Source organism: Schistocerca gregaria, chromosome 1 (genome assembly GCF_023897955.1).
Source record: "Schistocerca gregaria isolate iqSchGreg1 chromosome 1, iqSchGreg1.2, whole genome shotgun sequence".
Lineage (NCBI taxonomy): Eukaryota > Metazoa > Arthropoda > Insecta > Orthoptera > Acrididae > Schistocerca > Schistocerca gregaria.
In genome coordinates this window covers 709,297,248-709,318,857 of record NC_064920.1, presented here as the reverse complement: position 1 = coordinate 709,318,857, position 21,610 = coordinate 709,297,248, and the positions used below count along the sequence as shown (strand labels likewise).

General features: G+C 38.0%; 1 protein-coding gene across 1 annotated transcript in view; it reads right to left on the bottom strand.

Moving 5' to 3' along the window:
* The window catches only part of LOC126365780 (U3 small nucleolar RNA-associated protein 18 homolog), a 76,980-nt gene that overhangs the window by 21,445 nt on the left and 33,925 nt on the right, over window positions 1-21,610 (bottom strand). The window contains exons 3-6 of the mRNA XM_050008345.1: window positions 7,453-7,677; window positions 6,911-7,094; window positions 6,540-6,725; window positions 3,373-3,570 (exon numbers count right to left, since the gene is read on the bottom strand). Of these exons, the coding sequence (XP_049864302.1) occupies window positions 3,373-3,570; window positions 6,540-6,725; window positions 6,911-7,094; window positions 7,453-7,677 (793 nt within the window). The remainder of the gene's footprint in view (window positions 1-3,372; window positions 3,571-6,539; window positions 6,726-6,910; window positions 7,095-7,452; window positions 7,678-21,610) is intronic.

Genomic DNA, 21,610 nt, shown 5'->3' with positions numbered 1-21,610 from the left:
TGTCTTTTAAAGTTATTTCTCACGAAAAAAAGCACTACAGTACTGTACACACTGTCCTTTGAGGTACAGTACTGTAGTACTCACTATTAAAATAAAAAAACCATGTTGTAACAGTAACCCTGCTATAACAATATCATTTTCATGGTCCCACGAACATTGTTTTATCGAGGTTTGACAGTACCATAAAATAGGGCCGAGAACTGTGAGCCACACGAACACTTGATTGGGGCTGCATGTGATCCACTGGCTGCAGTTTGACCACTGCTCTAGTCTATCTGGTGTTATTTGAGGATATAAAGTTAACAATAGAACAAATCACTTGTCCAATGCTGTACAACGACCTTGCTATGAGATTCAGAAGTAACCACTGCACTGGAATACATCAGCTCACTGCATATCAGAGCACAGAAATTGGAGTGGCTGCAAGAAAATAATTGTTTGGCATTCAATACATGGAAGAAGTTCTGCTACTCTGACAGGTCACACATACTTTACATAAGTGTTGTAGCGTATGAGAGTGTCGGAAGTACATAAGGTAATCCATCCCTTCTGTCACTAGGGCAATGTTCAGGCAGGTGGCTGCGGTAGTCATGAGCATAAGTTTTTCAAGAAATGAACTGAGGCCCCAGACAAATCTACTATGACTAACCCAACAATAACTTTTATCCTGACCATGGTAACCATACTAGCCTAAACTGTTTACATGTTGATTCAACTCCTAATTCAATCGATTAAAGATGCATGTATGCCGCTACCAATACAATGTGAATCCCAATCAGTCTGTCTTTTGAGGAAACAGTAAGACCAGGCCTGATGATTTCAATGCTTTCTGCTCCTCGTTTCATCTAGATCCTGGTAGCATGTATAATTAGCCACATAGCTTTTAACAATTGTGTCAAACTCTGAATATGTCTAAAGTTGATCGCTAACAATATTCACATGTACTGGGAGCACTTCTTGTGGTTTGGTATTTCTGTGAGCTGTGATGTATTCATTGCAATATAGTGATTAGAGTCACTGTCTAGTGTGCTGCAGGTTGCCAGTTCAAACCCCGCCACCAGGGATTATTTGTTACTTAGTTTGTGATGTCTGGAAGGTTATTGTATATCTTTTCTTTGTGTATTCTGAAATATTTAATCTGTATAAATACAAATATTCTGGAATAGCCTATGTTTGTAAAATAGCTGCACTCTCCGTCCAAGAGAGTTCAGTTCTATTCTGTTCTGTTCTGGTTGTACATTGGAGCCAATAATGTATGTGCTTCCAGAAGTAAGTACTGTATTTCACTGCCTACAGATTTAGATTTGATTGTGGTTTCTATGTGATAAAAGTTTCATTCCATCAGTTTTTGGTAAAACTCCACATTGCTTGGTATTCCAAGACCACTCCTTTCTTCCCACATGCATAAAATTACTTTCTGACTGTTATAAAAAAACACAGATTTATTTCAATAGTTATAGAACTATGCAGCTCATGTGTTGTGAAGCAAAGAGGGAACAAGTTCATAGCCACAGAATAATTTTATTTTATTGTTTTAAACCTATACTGCAAATCAAAGAGACAATGAATAATCAGAAAGCTGAAACTTCCTGGCAGATTAAAACTGTGTGCCCGACCGAGACTCGAACTCAGGACCTTTGCCATGGCTAAGCCATGTCTCCACAATATCCTTTCTTTTTTCAAGAGTGCTAATTCTGCAAGGTTCGCAGGAGAGCTTCTGTAAAGTTTGGAAGGTAGGAGACGAGGTACTGGCAGAAGTAAAGCTGTGAGTACCGGGCGTGAGTCGTGCTTCGGTAGCTCAGTTAGTAGAGCACTTGCCCGCGAAAGGCAAAGGTCCCGAGTTCGAGTCTCGGTCGGGCACACAGTTTTAACCTGCCAGGAAGTTTCATATCAGCGCACACTCCGCTGCAGAGTGAAAAATCTCATTCTGGAATCAGAAAGCTAACAGGTGGTATGCTGAAATATAACCTGATGAACAGACAGACATGTAGTCTTTTCTAAAACTTCTGTCTGCCTCTTGGCCACTTTACACAACATGAATGCACCCCATCAATTGTAAATCACTTGTTCTGTAACACTGATTTAGTCCATCAATGTGGGATCGTTGGATACACAGAGTGCAGAAGAAACTTTGTATCAATGTCATTGCAGGTTGGACAACACTGAATCAAGTAAAACTCAACAGATAAAAAATAGGTTGGAAACACACTATTGTGGGGTTGCACACAGAAAATTTGTGGCAAGCAAGCAGGAATTTGTGCACCTATCCTACCTTTCTCCAGCAACTAACTGTTACACTAAAGACCCCACAGACCATTCAATTTGGTTGCTTAAGATGAACAATAAAAAATATAGCTTTGTATATAGAGCTGGTTACATAAGATAAGATTTTGTGATTTTTATATAATTTTGTTATTTTTAGTGGGCAAAGCTTGACTATTAAATCAGCTGCAGTAGGAGTACTGTAACACTCCTACAGTCAGATAGTTAGCATGAAGTACTATACGCTGTAATGTTGCTTATGATTAAATCCAATAGTCAGGTGCTTTAATTTCCACTAATGTACAGATAACAAGAAAATTTTGTTTCTAAAAACTAGAGCAGTTTCGGTCAAACAAGACATTTGTGAAAAAGAAAACAATTTAAATTTAATACGCATCACTTTCACCAATACTTGACTCAATCTTCCTGACTAAAATTGCTATAAAGTTGGTGTGATTAAAAATGTTACAGCCATACACTGTACAAATTTTCCTAACAACTCTTCATGCACTGCTGAGCACATCCAATCCAATTCACTTACTTGACAAATTTTTGGAAGATACTGATTGTCTAAAATTTGATGTGATAGATTTTGCATCATTTCAGTAAAACTATTGTGAAGTTGGCAAAACATAGCCTATTTCAGATGTCTCTTGGGAATCAAATTTCACAATACACCAGCAAAAAATTAAACAGTACTTCATGAAAGTTGGCAAATATTTCATAATTTGACAAATTCTCCACAAATTATTAGTAGAGGGTTGAAAGATAACAGTGACCCATGAAGCACTCAGTATTTCTTATCAACTGCAGCGTAAAAAAACATTGACCAAAGTCATTGTACAAGATTTAAATGTCCCTGATCCACATTCTGTTATTGTTGTACTACTATCATAAAACCTTTTTTACTGTCTCCTTGTATCCTAGAATTTATACAAATTCATCTCTTAAGCAACATTTACTACAGAAAGCTCTACCACATCATACCAACACAATAGCTAATTCAGAGTTTCGCATAAGTATTAAATTAATTTCTTTTGATATTTAATTGCCTTTTGGATAGCTTTACTACAATCATAATTACTATGTTCAAATAAATTAAAAATTTACCTTCATATTTGTAATATCACCTCCTTGCGACAAGTTGACACACATACTCTTTCCAGCTATCATGTCATACTTGTAATAATGACTATGATGCTGAGAACCAACAATAAATTTTTCTCCATCCATTGTAAAATGAGAACAGCGGATTGGAAACCGCTCAAACTGAACTGACTGTAGTTTTGTATTGTTATGGCCATCAACCTGAACCAAAATTAAAAGCAAGTTTCATTGGTAACAAATCGTTAAGTATCTGCAATTTCAAGACAACTAAATTACATTAAACATTCTAATTCATTTAAAAAGCTATTTAAAAATGTTTCATCAGAAGCTTCATATCATTATAGTTCCCCAACTATCACAGTACTTTCCACCGTTGAAAATATTTTTCTTCTTCAACTCGTCATAAAAATAATTACTCACATTTCAATATTTTATTCTGCTTAAAATGTGGAATAAAGAGAACATTTTTAACAGCTGGATAGGGGACAATCTCCCATATCCTCGGCTGTAGACTATGGCACAGCCACTGTCTACGCAGCAAGATGTCTCTGCTATTTTCTCCAAAAGGAAGAGGAATGTAGCATCGAGCTGGTGCCTTATGATCAGTCACATGCTACACAACAGAGCGCTGTGGGTTGAAACCCAGTCAAAATATCTGCAAGTTGATGCAGCTCATCTTGTTTGAGACACCTGCTGCATTATGAGGGTACCAAATCCACTAGGTACATCCAGCACTAACTTGTGTCTGTGAGCTATGCGACACCAGACTAACTTCCCAATATTGCTTCGCCTGGGCGGCCCTTTATAGCAAGCTGCCCAACAGCTCAACAGTCATACCTCAATGTCTCAACTCAACATCGGAAGTGCAGCCAACCTACTCATCAGAGCACAGTGCTCATCAGTAAAACTAGGGACCTCACCAGTGCCGTGTATAAAGACTCTTCCTGTGGCACTATTTCTCAGTAGAGACTGACAATGTACTCTGTAAATTCAAAAACTGTTGCAGTGTTTGTGACAAATCTTCATCAGATCAGGAAAATCTGTATGTTGTTTTGACTATGAAGGTGTTTCAGTGTGCTTTCTATACACACTACTGGCCAATAAAATTGCTACACCAAGAAGAAATGCAGATGATAAAACAGTTATTCATTGGACAAATATATTACACTAGAACGGACGTGATTACATTTTCACGCAATTTAGGTGCATAGATCCTGAGAAATCAGTACCCAGAACAACCACCTCTGGCCATAATAACGGCCTTGATAAGCCTAGGCATTGAGTCAAACACAGTTTGGATGGCATGTACAGGTACAGTTGCCCGTGCAGCGTCAACACGGTACCACAGTTCATCAAGAGTAGTGAATGGCGTATTGTGAAGAGCAAGTTGCTCGGCCACCAGTGACCAGACGTTTTCAATTGATGAGAGATCTGGAGAATGCGCTGGCCAGAGCAGCAGTCGAACATTTTCTGTATCCAGAAAGGCCCGTACAGGACCTGCAACATGCGATCATGCAATATCATGCTGAAATGTAAGGTTTCGCAGGGATCGAATGAAGGGTAGAGCCACGGGTCTTAACACATCTGAAATGTAACATCCACTTTTCAAACTGCTGTCAATGTGAACAAGAAGTGACTGAGACATGTAACCAATGGCACCTCATATCATCACGTTGGGTGATATGGCAGTATGGTGATGACGAATACACACTTCCAATGTGCGTTCACCCTGATGTCCCCAAACACTGATGCGACCATCATGATGCCGTAAACAGAACCTGGATTCATTCGAAAAAATGACGATTTGCCATTCGTGCACCCAGGATCATCATTGAGTACACCATCGCAAGCACTCCTGTCTGTGATGCAGCATCAAAGGTAACCGCAGCCATGGTCTTCAAGCTGATAGTCCATGCTGTTGCAAACGTCATCGAACTGTTCATGCAGATGGTTGTTGTCTTGCAAACGTCCCCCTCTGTTGACTCAGGGATCGTGGCTGCACAATTTGTTACAGCCATGCGGATAAGATGCCTGTCATCTCGACTGCTAGTGATACGAGGCCGTTGGGACCCAGCATGTCATTCCATATTACCCTCCTGAACCCACCAATTCCATATTCTGTTAACAGTCATTGGATCTTGACCAACACGAGCAGCAACATCGCGATACGATAAACTGCAATCGCGATAGGCTACAATCCAACCTTTATCAAAGTCAGAAACTTGATGGTATGCATTTCTCCTCCTTAAACAAGACATCACAACAACGTTTCATCAGGCAACGTCGGTCAACTGCTGTTTGTGTATGAGAGATCGGCTGGAAACTTTCCTCATGTCAGCACGTTTTAGGTGTCGCCACCAGCGCCAACCTTGTGTGAATGCTCTAAAAAGCTAATCATTTGCACATCACAGCATCTTCTTCCAGTGGGTTCAATTTCGTGTCTGTAGCACGTCTTTTTTTTTTGGTGTAGCAATCTTAATGACCAGTAGTGTAGTAATAAAGTGTTATTGTTCTTGGGTACCTTGGCGCTTTTCTCTGCTTGTGTATGCATAACCCACAATGGGATACTACACAATCTAATAGTCTGAAGGTTGTATTTAGCAGTCCCACACAGCAAATGATGAAACATCACAAGAAGGTTATGTATGTACATCAATTCTACCATTTCGTAGATTTGGTGGACAAATTCTTCTGGTAGGTCCTTCAAAACCTTTTTTATTGTTTTGTTTTGGAATTAAAATTAATAAAACAATACTTTCACTGAAATTTGTTTCATTGTACCACAGCATACAACCCATGCAGATTCATGTATGTGCATATGGTTGTACCATAATTAGTTATTTCACTCTATTTTCCAATTCCTGCTTATTCCTTAACATGTAAAGGTCAGTGTAATTTTACTTATATTCTCATATGTCTGATGACATTTTTGTAATTTTTTATATTTATTCAGAATATTAGAGAAATGTTCAAATCAACTAGCATCTATTTCATTTTCAGTGCTACCATGTTTCATTAACAGACACTCGACAAATATCAATGTTGACAGTAAATCAATTGGAAATTAAGGAAATAAACATTAAACTGTCTTATCAATGCTCTTACAATAATGAAGTTGTGTGCTTGATCTCTTAAAACCACTCTTCAAGCATACCTACAAATGGGCATACCTGGAAAAGGGATGCAACGCCAGACAGACCAGCAACTAAAGCTACAGTTGCTGACGGATGGAACTGCACAGATTTAATTACAGGCCCCTCACTGTAAGTGTCTCTATTTAGGTCTTTCAGTCGCTTCAGTTCTATTGTTCCCCGGTGTAATATAGATGACTTTTTGGCAAGGAAGTTCCCACAATGCTGCAATGAAAATTAAGTAAATTTATTTGAATTAAAAAAGGAAAAATTCCACAAAGTCCAAATAAAGACAAGGATAAAGGGAGAATGGGAGAATGGGAGAATAAGAAATAAGAGGCAGATGGTCAAATGGTTGTATGTATGGACTGAAAGATAATATTTTTTAAAAGATGCAATAATTTTAATACCTGCAGTAATTCATTATCTGATTCATCATCTGTATCATTTATTTTATTTGATCTCCCCAGTTCTGCCCACTTAGGAACACCCATAACTGATTCAAATTTTCGTTTGAGAGCATGGGTGTACTCATCTGAGGATGTGCTTGGTATTGCCAACCTTCGTCCTTGGCTTGCCAATGCTTCTTTGACACTATAAAAAAAATATACATGATGATGTACAACGAAGGTCATTGCATCATTCAGTAAGACTTAAAAGCTACTTCCATACAAATGTGTATGGAAATGAAACAAATAAAATGTATGTAAGAAGAGAGTGTAATTTATACAAAGTAAGCAGAAATGATTCAAGGTCAATAAATAAACTGAATGTGTAGTGTTTACTTGATTCAGAATATTACTCTGTTACAACAAGAAACATGAAATTATTCCAAACAGATGCTCTAACAATCCACTTACATAACAACAACATGAACTGAACAGCACAAAGTGCACTGATGGTCACTGGTTTAGCAGAATACATTTCTGTGTCATTTGATGGTAGTACTTACCATATCTCATTATCCTCATCATCATTCCAGGCAGGTTGTCTCTCAGGTGAGGCGAGAGTATCAGATGCTGGAGAGCTGTCAGAGTCTGGGCTATCATCCCCTTCATCAACACCAGAGTCTTCAGGATCAGAACCCTGTTCTAATACACGAGATACATCATCAGATTCCCATCGGTTGACATTCTCTATCACTTCAGATGGGTCTCCAAATACGAGTCTCTCCAGCCTGGAAGAAAGTTTAAAAGGGACGTCGTGAAATTAAGTGCAGTTCAACTCCCCAAGAAAGACAGGAAAAAGAAGGTCATGTTTGGCTTAATGCTGAGAGATAAAGATAGCCAGGAAGAAGGGGTAGGTACAGAAAGAGAGGAAGTTCAGAGGAGAGGAGGAAGGGGGGGGGGGGGGGAGAGACGAGAGGGTGCTCACATGCATGAAAAAACAAGTAACTGTATCAAAAGAAAAATTCATTTGGAAAAAAAGTACAAAGAGACAGTTTAGTTGCCAGTTATCTTCTAGTGGCAAAGTTCCAGCACTACCAGTACACATTTAAAAGTGAAGAATCTCTTCCTAGCCTTTAGAGCTATTAGTTCCTTCCTCAGAAAGGAAAGAGGGATTGGTTGGGAAAGGCTTCAAGGGAGAGGCTGGTCACTCAGAACCCACGATGAGATGGACCATTCTCCAACAGGTTAAGGGAACTGCCGCCGTTTAAGAAAGTAGGAATAGCCGTTTCACTTTTAAATGTTTCAACTGGCAGTTCTGGAATGTCACCCCAAGAGGGCAAGTACCGTTCACCCATTAATCATCTTTGCAATTTTACATGTATGAAAGATTTCATTTCAGATATAAGTCAAAATAGCAAGATTTGATGTTTAATGTTCCGCTGACTATAATATCCATCACAGAATCATGAACAGGTTTAAAATAGATTCTTTTTTAAGTTATCTTTAGACGTCCCACTGAACAATTTTAAGTTGGATACAGATGGCAGTCTTAGAATTCCTCCCTGCAGTTATTAGTCACACAATTACATAAGGGACTTACACCCTGAACTTTCCCAAGGCTTGTTTTGAAGTACATTAATTTTATAGGCTATTATTACAATGACGTTGCCATTAGCAAAGGCATTTTATGATCCATTGCCAGCATAGGTTTAGGCTGCTCCTAATGAGGAGAACAGATACCTTTTGTTGCCATTCCTCTGGAGTACAGGCACTACTGGTAATATAATATGAAGACAGTTCTTTCACTTTTTCCACTGTTGCACCTATTGTATTCTCTTCCACTTTTAAAATTGTTGACTGTCTTCAATTGTTACCCTGGCAAGGGGCCCTTACATAGTGCTACCATCTGAAGTTAGATGGATCCAGCATGCTGAAAGCATGATACGTACAGTATGCTGACAATGAGGAGGTAGTGAAGAGAATTGGGGAGAAGAGGAGTTTGTGGCACAACTTGACTAGAAGAAGGGATTGGTTGGTAGGACATGTTCTGAGGCATCAAGGGATCAACAATTTAGTACTGGACGGCAGTGTGGAGGGTAAAAATCATAGAGGGAGACCAACATATGAATACACTAAGCAGATTCAGAAGGATGTAGGCTGCAGTAAGTACTGGGAGATGAAGAAACTTGCACAGGATAGAGTAGCATGGTGTTGTAACCGCAGAAAAGCCAAGTCTAAATGCAGTTGTTCTCAGACGATACACCAGAAATCATACGGGGAGATAGAGTTAACAGGGGACGCCAGGCGTGTCAGAGGGGTCACAAAAGATAACGACGCAGCCAGATAGCTGAGGCGGCGGTCCAAGCGGCCAGGCAGCTGCGCGTGATAAGCAAGGAAGCAGACTCAGCTATTAAGATAAACAGGGCGCTCTGGGCAGGTCCCTTAATAAACAATAACTTGCAGTACCAACACTCTTGGCTAGAGGGAGAAGTCTGGGAGCGGAGAGAGAAAGAAAGAGGGCCCTAGGTGGGGACCGCACTACGTCATGAGGAGCCAATGAAGGGCTCAGGACGCAGTGCGTGACCATATAGGGAGAGGCCCCTCTACCCCTCCACCCAGCTTCTGAAGAAAAGTACTGAAGTTAATACTAAAACAATCCCTAATAAGGAAAAGTTGCACTCGACGCTACGTCATGCCAAGCGCTGGCGGGGTCGAAGGGGAAGAGCTAACAAAACTCGGAGGCACGCCGCTCCGGGGATCTCTCTCTCTCTCGGGTTTAGGCAGCGACGGTAGTCAGCGTGAGTAGCAGCCGACTTGGGCTGTGGGCGGGCTGCAGGCAGACAGTTGGAGATAGTCGCCGATGAGCATTTAGGCAGCGATCGCGGGACTCTGACGTAGGGTGCTAGTGTGGGCAGCAAAGTGCTGGAAAGTTCTATCAGGCAGCCAGAACGGTGGAAGTCAGTCACCGTCTCTGTAATGGGCTTGGCTATTCTGTAGGTACAATCACTACGCAGTTAGGGTGATCTGTATTCTTTATGAATAAATTAGAACTTTTATAACGTCCATACGAGTTTACTTCTACCAACATCCTAGCCTTGTACCTTCACACCAGGGAATTTAACATCTTAGCCAGATCAAAAGTCTCCCTCTCAATTAGGTCAACCGGCTAATTCCCGTTTACGAACCGTGTCGCTCAATCCCTCGCAAAACCCACGCTTGGGACGCGACAAACCAGTCTCAGGACTGAAGACAACAACAACAACAACAACAACAACAACAACATACGCATTGCAGACCATGACAATGACAAAAAGAAAGGAGAGTACAATTCAAGACAGTGAAATGAAGTTGCTAAAAAGTATATTAGGGAAATGAACATGCAAGGAACAAAATTGGACTAATAAGCTGAATGAGAGAATTGAGAAGAACACATCAAAATGGTTATGACATGTCAACAGAATTTAAGCTGGAAGAATTCCAAAACAAATGCCGGAGGCAAAGTTTGACACCATGAGGGAGACCTGGAGCAAACTTTGCTTGACAGAATAAAGACCAGTTTAAGAAGAAGGAATCTAGATCGGAACAAAATAGTTATAGACGAAGAATTGTGAACAGATAGGGGAAGTGGAGAAGTACCATAAATATACTAACTCTGCCAATTTCTGGATGAAGGGAAAAGATGACGATAAATATCACGTAGAGTCAAATGGATATAATAAATTCTATTCTTAACATATGTTAAAAGATTGAAAAGTGCCTTCAAAAATGGTGATACATTTGTGTCTTAAAGATGCTGCATAATCTCTTTACTAAGTCTCCATTAGAGATACATGAAGCCCCTAACTACCTGGGTTAATGTGAACCCAAAACAGATAACTGAAAAAAACGTGGATACTCCAATATTAGTATGCACTTCTGTTTGAGATGTTGAAATTAGTGTAGGCGTGTCCTTTAGGTTCACCGAGCGAGGTGGCGCAGTGGTTAGACACTGGACTCGCATTCGGGAGGACGACGGTTCAATCCCGCGTCCGGCCATCCTGATTTAGGTTTTCCGTGATTTCCCTAAATCACTCCAGGCTAATGCCGGGATGGTTCCTCTGAAAGGGCACGGCCGACTTCCTTCCCCATCCTTCCCTAATCCGATGAGACCGATGACCACGCTGTCTGGTCTCCTTCCCCAAACCAACCAACCAACCTTTAGGTTCCGGGTTAAAATGGCTATGTTTGATGTTACTGAAGAATTCATTACAAAAAGCACCAGCTGTTGTCTTTGTTGGCATTAAATTTCTCATCCTGAACAGCACTTTCTTGAATCCCTTGACGACATTTAAATCACGTCAGCCATCCTGATGAACTATCATATTTTCCTTCAATCTCATGAATTTCACTGAACTCTCCTCGTTTCTTTATTAACATCTGACGGGGAACAGGAATGCCCCTTCTCTCTCTTCTGCCTCAACCACAAGTGGATTGAGTAACTGATTTAGTTTTGTTCAAGCTGATGCTTTAAGGCACTTACACTTTCATGGGTTGGCTTGGTTATCAACCTCGCTTGCAAAATTTAACATTTTCTTCTTTATTTTCCTTATTTTCCTTTAAGTCTATCCCTGTCTGTATGCCCATCTCACAAACTTAAAAAAGTTTTACTGAAGATTCAGCATTTTCTAACATTTCTATAGCTTTGTCATCTTCCTAGCATGTGGATACTGTCTGTAGGTTCAGCGACAACAAGAAATGTGATACAGGTTAACATTTACTGTCAAGTTTTATTCACAGAAGCTCCACTATTACTAACATCTGTTGGCAACTAAAAAATACACCCAACAATGCATTCTTTATGGCACTGTTAAACAATATGCTTTCATTTCTTATCAGCGTAGAGCAAGAATGCTGAAGAAAACTATCCCAGAAGAAACCTAATTTCTTTTTTTTTTCTTTTTCTTTTATTTTCCTCTTGGCTTGAAGTGGGTCACAAATATTTTGCAAGGGTAGATCACAGAATGTACAAGATATAATTGGAAACAACAATTAAAATACTTCACAAATTTCCCACAATGGGACTGGGAGTTGCAGCATCTTCTGGAGGTAAAACATGAGTTCCATGCATAATACTCCTAGTGTACGCTAAATGAAAATATTCTTTATAACTTTAACAGAATACTTCACGTTTCTTTTTTTTCCAAAAAAATGCCCAACCATATATAGATAATCCACAAACTGGATAACATACTTGAAAAATATGTAGACTAAATGCACTTGTTACCATTGCTAAACTGCGAAAGAGACTGCAATTTAAAAGAGGGGGTAACACCTCACAAGTCTGTTAAAAACTGTGTTCAGCTGATAAATGGTGAAATTTAACAAGGATTCATTTTATTATAAGTTTCAGGCCACTGTCACAAAGAAAAACTACAAATATTCAAGATTGCTGGTACAGCCATTTTCCACAGCAAGTATATAAATATTGTCAATCATAATTAAGTCCTTGTCAATCATAATTAAGTCCAAATCCAAAAGCATGGTCATGAATGAAGTATAACACTCAGCACTGAAATCCCATAATATTAATATCTGAACACAAGTCTCCAATACCAGAACATCAAACATTTAAGAGCTACCAGCCTATGCTTTGTGCACCAATCAGGTGCTACGGTAGAAACAACGCACAAAAGTAACAACATTATGTGAAATTGAATTCCTGGGGTATTCATGTTTACATGCTTCATTTGCAGTTAAAATATTTATGCTGGGAAGCTACAATGTGACAACATTAAGTCAATGAGATTGTCAACAGTGACAGTCAACATATCACGGTAACGAAGCCTGTAAACAACATATATTGGTGTCGTTATTTTGCTTACTTTTCTGTGAGAATAACTGTGTGGTCACTTCCTGCTATTACCAGAAAATTTGAAGTAAGTTGCTAATTTTTAATTTTTGTCATTTTGAATAACTACAACTTCAGACTTCCCTTACTAAGCAGAAACTATTTGTTTTAGGGTACTCCTAGAAGGAGAAAGCTAATGGGTTGGAGTGAAATACACACAATTTTTGCATAGAGAAAGTAATAGCAATATTGACATTCATAATGATAATGAATCTGTTTCTTTTAATTATCATAATATTAATATGTGAGCATCAAAAATGGAAGTACTGATTTTTAAAATTAATTGTATATGGGAGACAATGTTGAAAGGAACATTGACATAAATGTGCACAAAAGAAAGGATCATATGTATACATAGCCATAACGAGAGATAAAAGGAAGATGGTAGAAATGTCAGAGACAAAGGAAAACACACACACACACACACACACACACACACACACACACACACACATACACACACACACACGCCAGAATGTATATTAACGAACAGTTCTTCCCATAAGTGGACAAGGAGAATGTGCTAATGACAGTATGTGTTGAAATACAACTTACTCACACACACATCCATGCAGCAGCAAAAGAAGTGAAAACTGACGAATAAGAATTCATTTTATCAACAACTCAAGCTTTTATCAAGGCTAATATTCCACTGGAAAAGGCTGATAATCCAAAGCTGAGAGAGAGAGGATGAGCACTGTGTAATATTACACATTATTTAGGGGGAAGAAATATGAGTTTAATTAATATTCGTGCAAGTTCGATTGCGGAGCGGGGGTTTAGCAATTTTCTTAGTGGTATTAAAATTGACAGGTGCGGTTTTGTGTAACAAAATGTAGCTGGGAGGAAAGAGAATTTGTTCATGCTTGCCTTGAACCCACCGTCCCACTTCAAAAACTATTCTTACTTTTATAGCAAGACTGAGACAGTTCTTGTGAATCAGGAAAGATCGGACTTTTCGGTGCTGCCAACTGTCATGCAATGCGACCACTATGTTGGCAATTAGAAGTCCTGTAATCAAACCAAATTTTCTCACAATATTGTTTACTCCATTTACTCCATTTACATAGGAACTGGAATCGAATTGAATACAGTTTCCGTATTCAGTATGTTAGTTATTATTCTGATGAATTTTAGTGAACTGAAAACAATTATACACAAATGCAAACACAGGTACAACACATGTGGCACAAATTAAGATCAAATACCAACAGGAGCTTTTTAAAATTGTTATCAGTACCCCATGAAAATTTAATAATCATGTTGTTATGCTCTTTTTCTCATTCCATGATACTTACGTATTGGTAATGAATGCTGGATCCCTAATTCATTTCAAATACAAGAAGACTAATAATTTAATTCCTTACATGGTTTTAAATAGTACTCTAATATCAGGTCTACTGACATTTTTAAGATGCTGGAGACTTGTTCTCAGCTGGAAGACTGCAGAGCAGTTCTGTAACTTGAATCTTTAAAGAGGAGTAGAAGGAGGAAAGGTTAAAAGAAACTGAAAGATGAGTGCATTTCATTTCTTTGTAATAAAATGACGTACAGAAGATGACAGTGTGTGTTCATGGTTCTGAACAAAGTACTTAGTAGTGCCAATGGTATAGTTCAGAAGCTGTTTGTTAGGGTAGTGAAAGTTATTGCAAATGCAAAAGCTACAAAATGTTCACAAGCAATGGCGAGCGTACTTCAAAAATTTGGAATGAAATGTAGTTTTTATAACTCTGGATTCAACCTGTTACATGGGCAAGCATATAAATGCAACTACGATTTTAGTTTCAGAAGGATTTCTACAAACAGTGCTGCACTTATAATTTAAATCTGGTGGGCAGTGTGTGTTGGTTATGGTACTCAATGGTTTGAATCATTGTGTTGTGCAGGCAAAACATATCTTCCTTAACATCCGAAAGAGAGTGCATGCATACAGTCAATTCTTAATTCAGAAATATGAAGCTGAACCCACAAAAGCTAAAATTTTCCCTATTCCTGTCATCACCAGGTGGATCTCATGGTTTAGAAGTGTTGAGTACATTGGAGAATATCTCAATAATACAGTATAATTCATTGAAACTGTTGGAAGATGAGAGTGTTGCTGTAAACTATTTTAAAGCCTTGACCTCTAGTGAAGTAAAAAATTGAATGCCTAGCTATTTTTCTTATTGAGCATTGTTCAAAACTGTTGCAACTGGCTATTGACATTAAGAGTACTCCTCCAAGATACCATATTCATGTTCTATGAGCTAAGTTTAGTGACCTTTCAAAGAGATTTACATTACTAGAGATTGCTTTTTTTCCCCTCCCAAGACTACCTTGGGTTAACTTCATAAATTGCCAAAGCAAATGCAAGTTTATTTAACATCCCTGTTCCAATCTGTAGATAGAGCAAGTCTGATAAAACTGAACCACTTAATGGAGTGAGACACAGGAAAGGCTCTCATTTCTTCTATCAGTAAATTGTTTGACCCAAGAAACATAAAAGGTGATTTAGCCAGTGTTGAAATCTCTTGGTTAATGAAGCAAATTTCCATTCTACAAGAACTTTCAGCATCAGAATGTCTTGCACCACAAATAATGTTCAGGGATTTAGTTGCTAGTTCTTACAGAAGAGGTAAAAATGTTGACATGATAGTTTATTGTTCTTGTTCTTTCCCTGAAATCAGAATATGGACATTTTGCTGCAATAAAGGCTTTGTGGATCCATCAGTAATGTTGATAATGAGAGGTAATTTTCAATATATTGTAATATAATTGATGACAGCAGAACAGCTCTGGCTCTCAGTAATATGGAAGTCATGATATCCCTGGCTTTCTTAGACTGTCTTTGAGATTATGGACTTAGGCTAGGCCCTACTTATTAAAGTGGCAAGATAAAGGTTTTCCCCACATTCATGCCTTGATTTGTGTGTTTTCATCAGATGTATAATTTTCATGCTTTTTAAATTTATGTAACAATAAAAGATGTTTGATTGCCTATATCAATGATTTTTGCTTTAGCCTTTAGTGCTGAAAAGTGAAAATAAAATTTAGCAAAATTACTGACAAAATGATATAAAAATAGTAAAGAAGTACTGAAGAAGCTTTTTTAAATGACAAAATCAGGGAAACGCATTCACTACAAACAGATGCCTCTATGCACTGAAATTCCAATTCCACAAACACACAAATATTACACATATAAGAAATTCTGATAACTTTCCAGAAATGATAAATATTATATAACAAATGATTGCTGGTGGTTGGGTTTGAACTGGTGACCCACAGCATGCAATCTCCTGGAGACATATTGACCCACTGATTCAGAAGCTCTCACTGGAGCCAACTACTGCACACTGAATCTAGATTGTGTCACTAATCTTCATTATGGCAGTGCTGGCAGGTCCCCGTGTCGAGGTCATGTGGCCACATCCTCTTGATTATGATGAACAATGAGGGTAGCCTCTTCTGTCACAGGCTTGCAATTGTTGATATGTATCTGGTTCCTTGAATTAGGAGCCCTCATATGCCAATTGCACCTCTGGATGGTAGTAGGCCATTATACAGAGGACACGGACTACGCCTCTGTGCTTTTGTCTTGTTGATGAAGGGTATGAGTATAACATATCAGACAGGGTACTGGTCAATTCAATAACAAATCCAATCATATAACGAACACTGCATTAAACTTTGCTGGGTATCAAGTTCGTTGAAGGCTTCCACATGCAAATAATGGTCAAAATAAAAAACTTGTAACATACTGTATTTGCTCGAGTATTAGAAGGCCCTAATTACAAGATGACTCGCTTATTTTCATGACGCTCCTAGAGAAAAATTTATTTTCAATATCTTCTGATTAATGAAATTAAAACAGTTTTATTGCCATAAAATAGCTGCCAAAACGGTTAACATAATACCTATATAAATTTCTGCAATTTATTGATTGCTTAAATTTTGATAAAACAAGGAGAAATACACTAAATGAAAAGAAGTAATTAACATTAATTTGAGGACCATTTTCTTTTCTACATTTTTCACTTACCTACCCTGACGTCCGTTTTATCACTATTTTTAATCATCATGATGCTAAGAGTGTAGGTGTGAAATTTATTTTGGCAAATATTTGGCCGTTCTTCCAAATATGTTGTGAGTTCTGAGGTTGTGGTTACCGAGGGACCTGAGAACACAGCCGTTTTAATTGATTACAGATCGGATTTCCCTTCCATGGTGACATGGGGATGTTAGTGTGTCCCTTGTTTTCAAACCTGCCACTCTTCTCATTGGCTGCACAGGCCCAGGAGCCTTCCTTTTACCGTCATATGTAGCTGTGAGTGTCGACAACTTTGCAGCATGAAACACGTACGCACGCCACTGGCCCCTGCCTAGACTTTTACCGCCTCCTGCAGAAATTAATGCTGCTGTTGATTACTTGTCCAATTTTAAAGTTAATTCAATTCGACTACAAACTGATTCTGGCAAAGTGCAGTTTGAACATGGTAGTTGTTGCTAAAAAGCCAAAGTACACGGGATGGATTCCCATGGTTGAAAACACGAGATAATTTGCTTTCAACTCACTACCCACCTCCCTGCACTCATCTAGGTCTTAGTCAAGCTGGTATCTATGTTCCACTTCAACCCTTCTGTAGTTTTGTGTTTGAGCAAATCTGAAACATGAACTGCAATATCTTTTAGCGTACAAGTCATATATAACAACAGCAACTAATACATAAATTAAAGATCGCAATCACGATTCAGACCATTTTCAAACTTTCACTCGTCCCATGATCTACTGATGTCTGTTTATACTATCGGCAAGACAGGTCTTGCCACTGTAGTTTATTCTTGTGACAACGATGACAGTCAGTTTCATATGATTTATTTCATTATGAATTAATTTTCCTTCTTGTATCTTCATAATGTCACCACAATGTTTTAGAGCTGATTAAAATCTGGTAACGCTTTTACTCAGTATTCTAATATGTGAACAGTGTCCGAAATTCTCCTTTGCAACCCACTTAGTAAATCATTACAGTCCCCCATAATCAAGTAAAGTGTTGATCTGGGTTCAGAAACTAATAACATTTCTTGAAAGTCAACATTTCTGCTTTTAAATGTTACCTTTACTTTAAAAAAATGAAACAGCATTAATGTTTGCACACAGTATCAATACATGTATGGAACTTTCATTGCAAACCTGTTCAAATGCAACAAGTGTTTGTAAGATGATAGGATTTTGTGCTATTTTCTGCTGTGTTTCACAAAACTGTCAAATTTTAAGCAGAGAAAGAGACTGTTGTAGTGGCTAATTCATAGTTTTTCATACATCCCTTGCACTAGTGCCGCATGATTCAAATTTCACCCAACTGTTTGAACAACGTCAATACTGTATCAAGCATTCCGGCGTTTCGGGAAATCTTGAGCCGTTCAAATGACCCTGCCCTTCCGTATTCTTCAAAATAAATCTCCATGTGACCTCAATAGCCAAAGATTCATCTGTGAATGTAAGACAACCCCTATATAATCTATATAAATAATGTAAAAATGTTAACATCGGCAATAGTTTAATCTGGGAATATAAGATAACCCTGTATTTTCTGAATAGTGAATTTTGGAAAAAAAAAAATTGTCTTATAATCAGGTAAATATGATTAACATCTGTGATAGCTATACAGTACCATGATATTCAACACATATTCTTGCATTTAGTAACTAGAACAAAGTTTGTTGACAAGCCATAATTACAGCCACATTTTAAACAAACAATTTGCAATTTAAATAACAGCAGCACTTAGTGACTGGCCGCTATTGTGGTTATAAGAGACTAAAAAATCAACCTGAATTATTACAGGATATTAATGACACATAAATTAATGAAATACATGACTTCCAAATTTACCTATTACAAAAACTACTTGGGTAATTCCATGCCAAGTGGTCATGATCATCATGTATTTTAACAAAATTCTGTGTGAACACACACGTTTTCCCAATAAACACTGGACTAGTTTCACAATTACCAGTAAAATACTTGTGGAGATACAGCCATTTAACTGACACCGTAAAGCAGCATTCAATAACTTTAAGAAACCTTGAGACACTACCTCGGCAATATTGTCTCCAAAGAAATAAAAAAAGATTTCATAAGGAATTTTCATGTGGATAATTCGAAGCAAAGTTGGTCAGAAAAATGGCTGTTTGAAAAAATATGGTGAGTTTAGTTTTCTTTAGCTCTGAAAATAAGTGAATGATAAATCTGAAACTTTGTGTGTTATGACTTACAAAAAAATGGATATTTTAACCCAGTTTAACAAAAAATTTCTGCCAACTCTTTTAAACAATTTTCATTTAAAAGATCATGTTCCAAACCATCTAAACAAGTAGGTTTGTGCCCATATTCTGCTGATACTTAAATTAAATTTAACATTTTTATTTTGTTTTACGATTGTTTAATACTCTCAGGGGAATGTAATATCAAAAATCCTGATGAACAGAAAGTGAGCTTGAGCCAGAACAACTTGAAAAAAGACAAAAAAAGAAGGGCACCTTTAAAGTTTTGTAATGACATATTTCAGCCAGTTTTTCTGCTGTCATAAGTAGTTATAAACTTCAAAATTTAACCATGCATCACTGAGGGATCGCAGCAATAAAATTGTTGCCAAACAGTTGCAACACACATTCTACAAACTGCCTTCTATTGTTACATCCTTGTAGCATTGTGTAAAGTTTGGAAAACTTCACAGCAGTCTGACTCTCCCTCTTTTCTTTTCCTTTTCTTTTTTTTTGAAAGGATTCATCTTAATGAAAATTTTCAATGGCAGTTTTTCTTTTGGGATGCCACTGATGTACAAATTTAATTCCAGTCTACAGAATAGCATATTTTGTGTTTGCTGTTTATGTGGAACATAAGTACACTGTTGTAAACGTGTTTCTATAAATGTGTAGATATAGTCAATGATGGCTTAACCACTACTAAATTCTTTTAAAGAGAGAAAACCAGCACCTCCGTCTCCATACAGTCCATGCCCTAAGCTATGCAACAGGTACCTTGGGTGGGTTTCAATACCAAAAAATATGATGCCTGATTGGGTCTGTTTCCACAGGGTCCCAAATCTGATGAGCCAGTTCTTACAGTGTCCCAGGCCAAAGCTAAAAAATATTTCTTTTCAGATCTTAAGCTTATGTTTACTACAAGCTGCTTGAATCCTTTAAAGATTTAATTAATCTGCTGTTGAATATCACAAGGAAAACTATACTGAAAGCAAGATGATATCACTGATGGAGCTGGAATAACTGCAATATTGGGTTGTTTTAGAACTCAGCACTTGCCACTTCCTTATGGCGAATACAATGAATTTGCTGGGCCACGTGGATGCATAAACCATCCTTCTGCTGAGGAAGTCTAACAAAGGATTCCAATCCACCACTCTTTTTCATAAATGCATTTAGTATGTTGTCCTGCTTGGAGATCCGATGTTAATATCTCCTTCACTACCAACGGAAAATCCATGATAGAACGTAACAATATTATGAAAAGGATAGTTGCTCCTCACCATAAAGTGGATATGCTGACACACAGGAAGTAACAACAACAAAAAAGTGTTTTTGTTGTACCTATCTGGATTTGGCATCTCTGCTGTATGGTGAGTAGCAACTATCCTCTCCATAATACTGTTACTCTCATTCACTACTCAAACTTAATGTTGCCACAAAAGATGATGGATCATTCTAAATTCTGATGACCTGAACTGTTTCATCGGCTGGTAAAAGTTGAGATTTTTCTCTAGCTCCTGCTAAAGTATGCCCATATTCAAACCCGTCTTCTTGTGGCCCTCTATTTTGTTCAATTTATTCTTAGCTGCTGAAAGACAATTTAATATTGTTAATGTTCTCAGTACAGAAGCAAAACACATCTAAAGGTATTAGAATCTGTCTATGAACTGGCCGTACACAAATGAAGACAGTTTTTGAAAGTTTTATACTGGATATCAGAGCCATCTCTGAAAAATGGATATGGAAATCTGAGCAAACTTCCTTTTTAAAGGTTTGATCAGTTCCTTGATGAAAATGTTGAGCAGTAATTGGTCTTGCTGCAGTTAACGCAAGATCTCAAGAGATTCCATCTTCTGTTTTTGAGTAAAATAGATGACAAATGGATGGATTGTTGGCTAACCATTTTCCCAAAGGAAACCTTGCACTGCATCCTGAATAATAAAATGAATATTTCTCAGTAAAATGCATTAGGATAGTAAGCTCATCTTTCTCTGGATCTAATTTAACAACATTAAGATACAAACTTAGATGTCTGGCGATGTAGTGATGGCTTGACCAACTCAATTTTTGTACATCTATTCTTGTGCTTGGAGGTACTTCAGCCATTCACTTATATAATACAATGTAACATCTACAGCCATCCTATGATGTCATTTATTATATTGGCTACCATTTTTGGTGCTTCGGTGCACCACCTTCAGGCCTTAATTGATGCTGAGAGGATCCATATGCACACTCTATCAGTGGCCAACATCTATAACTGGTTTTCAGAGACTAGCTGTAACAGCAATGTTATCTCTCCAACCATCAACTATCAGTAGTTGATAGCTGATGGCTGGAGAGACATCATCATTGTCACAGGTAATCTGTGAAAACCAGTTATAGATGTTGGCCACTGAGACACTGTGCAAACAGATGGTGTTAACCCACTTAGCTTGAGCTAAGGCCCGAATATGGTGCACAGAAGCACTGAAACTGGTAGCCATATAGTAAATGATGACATAAGGATGGCTGTAGGTGTCCCATTTTATTATATAACTCAACTTTTATTCCTATTTCTTCAAAAAATACCTCCACTGTCATTT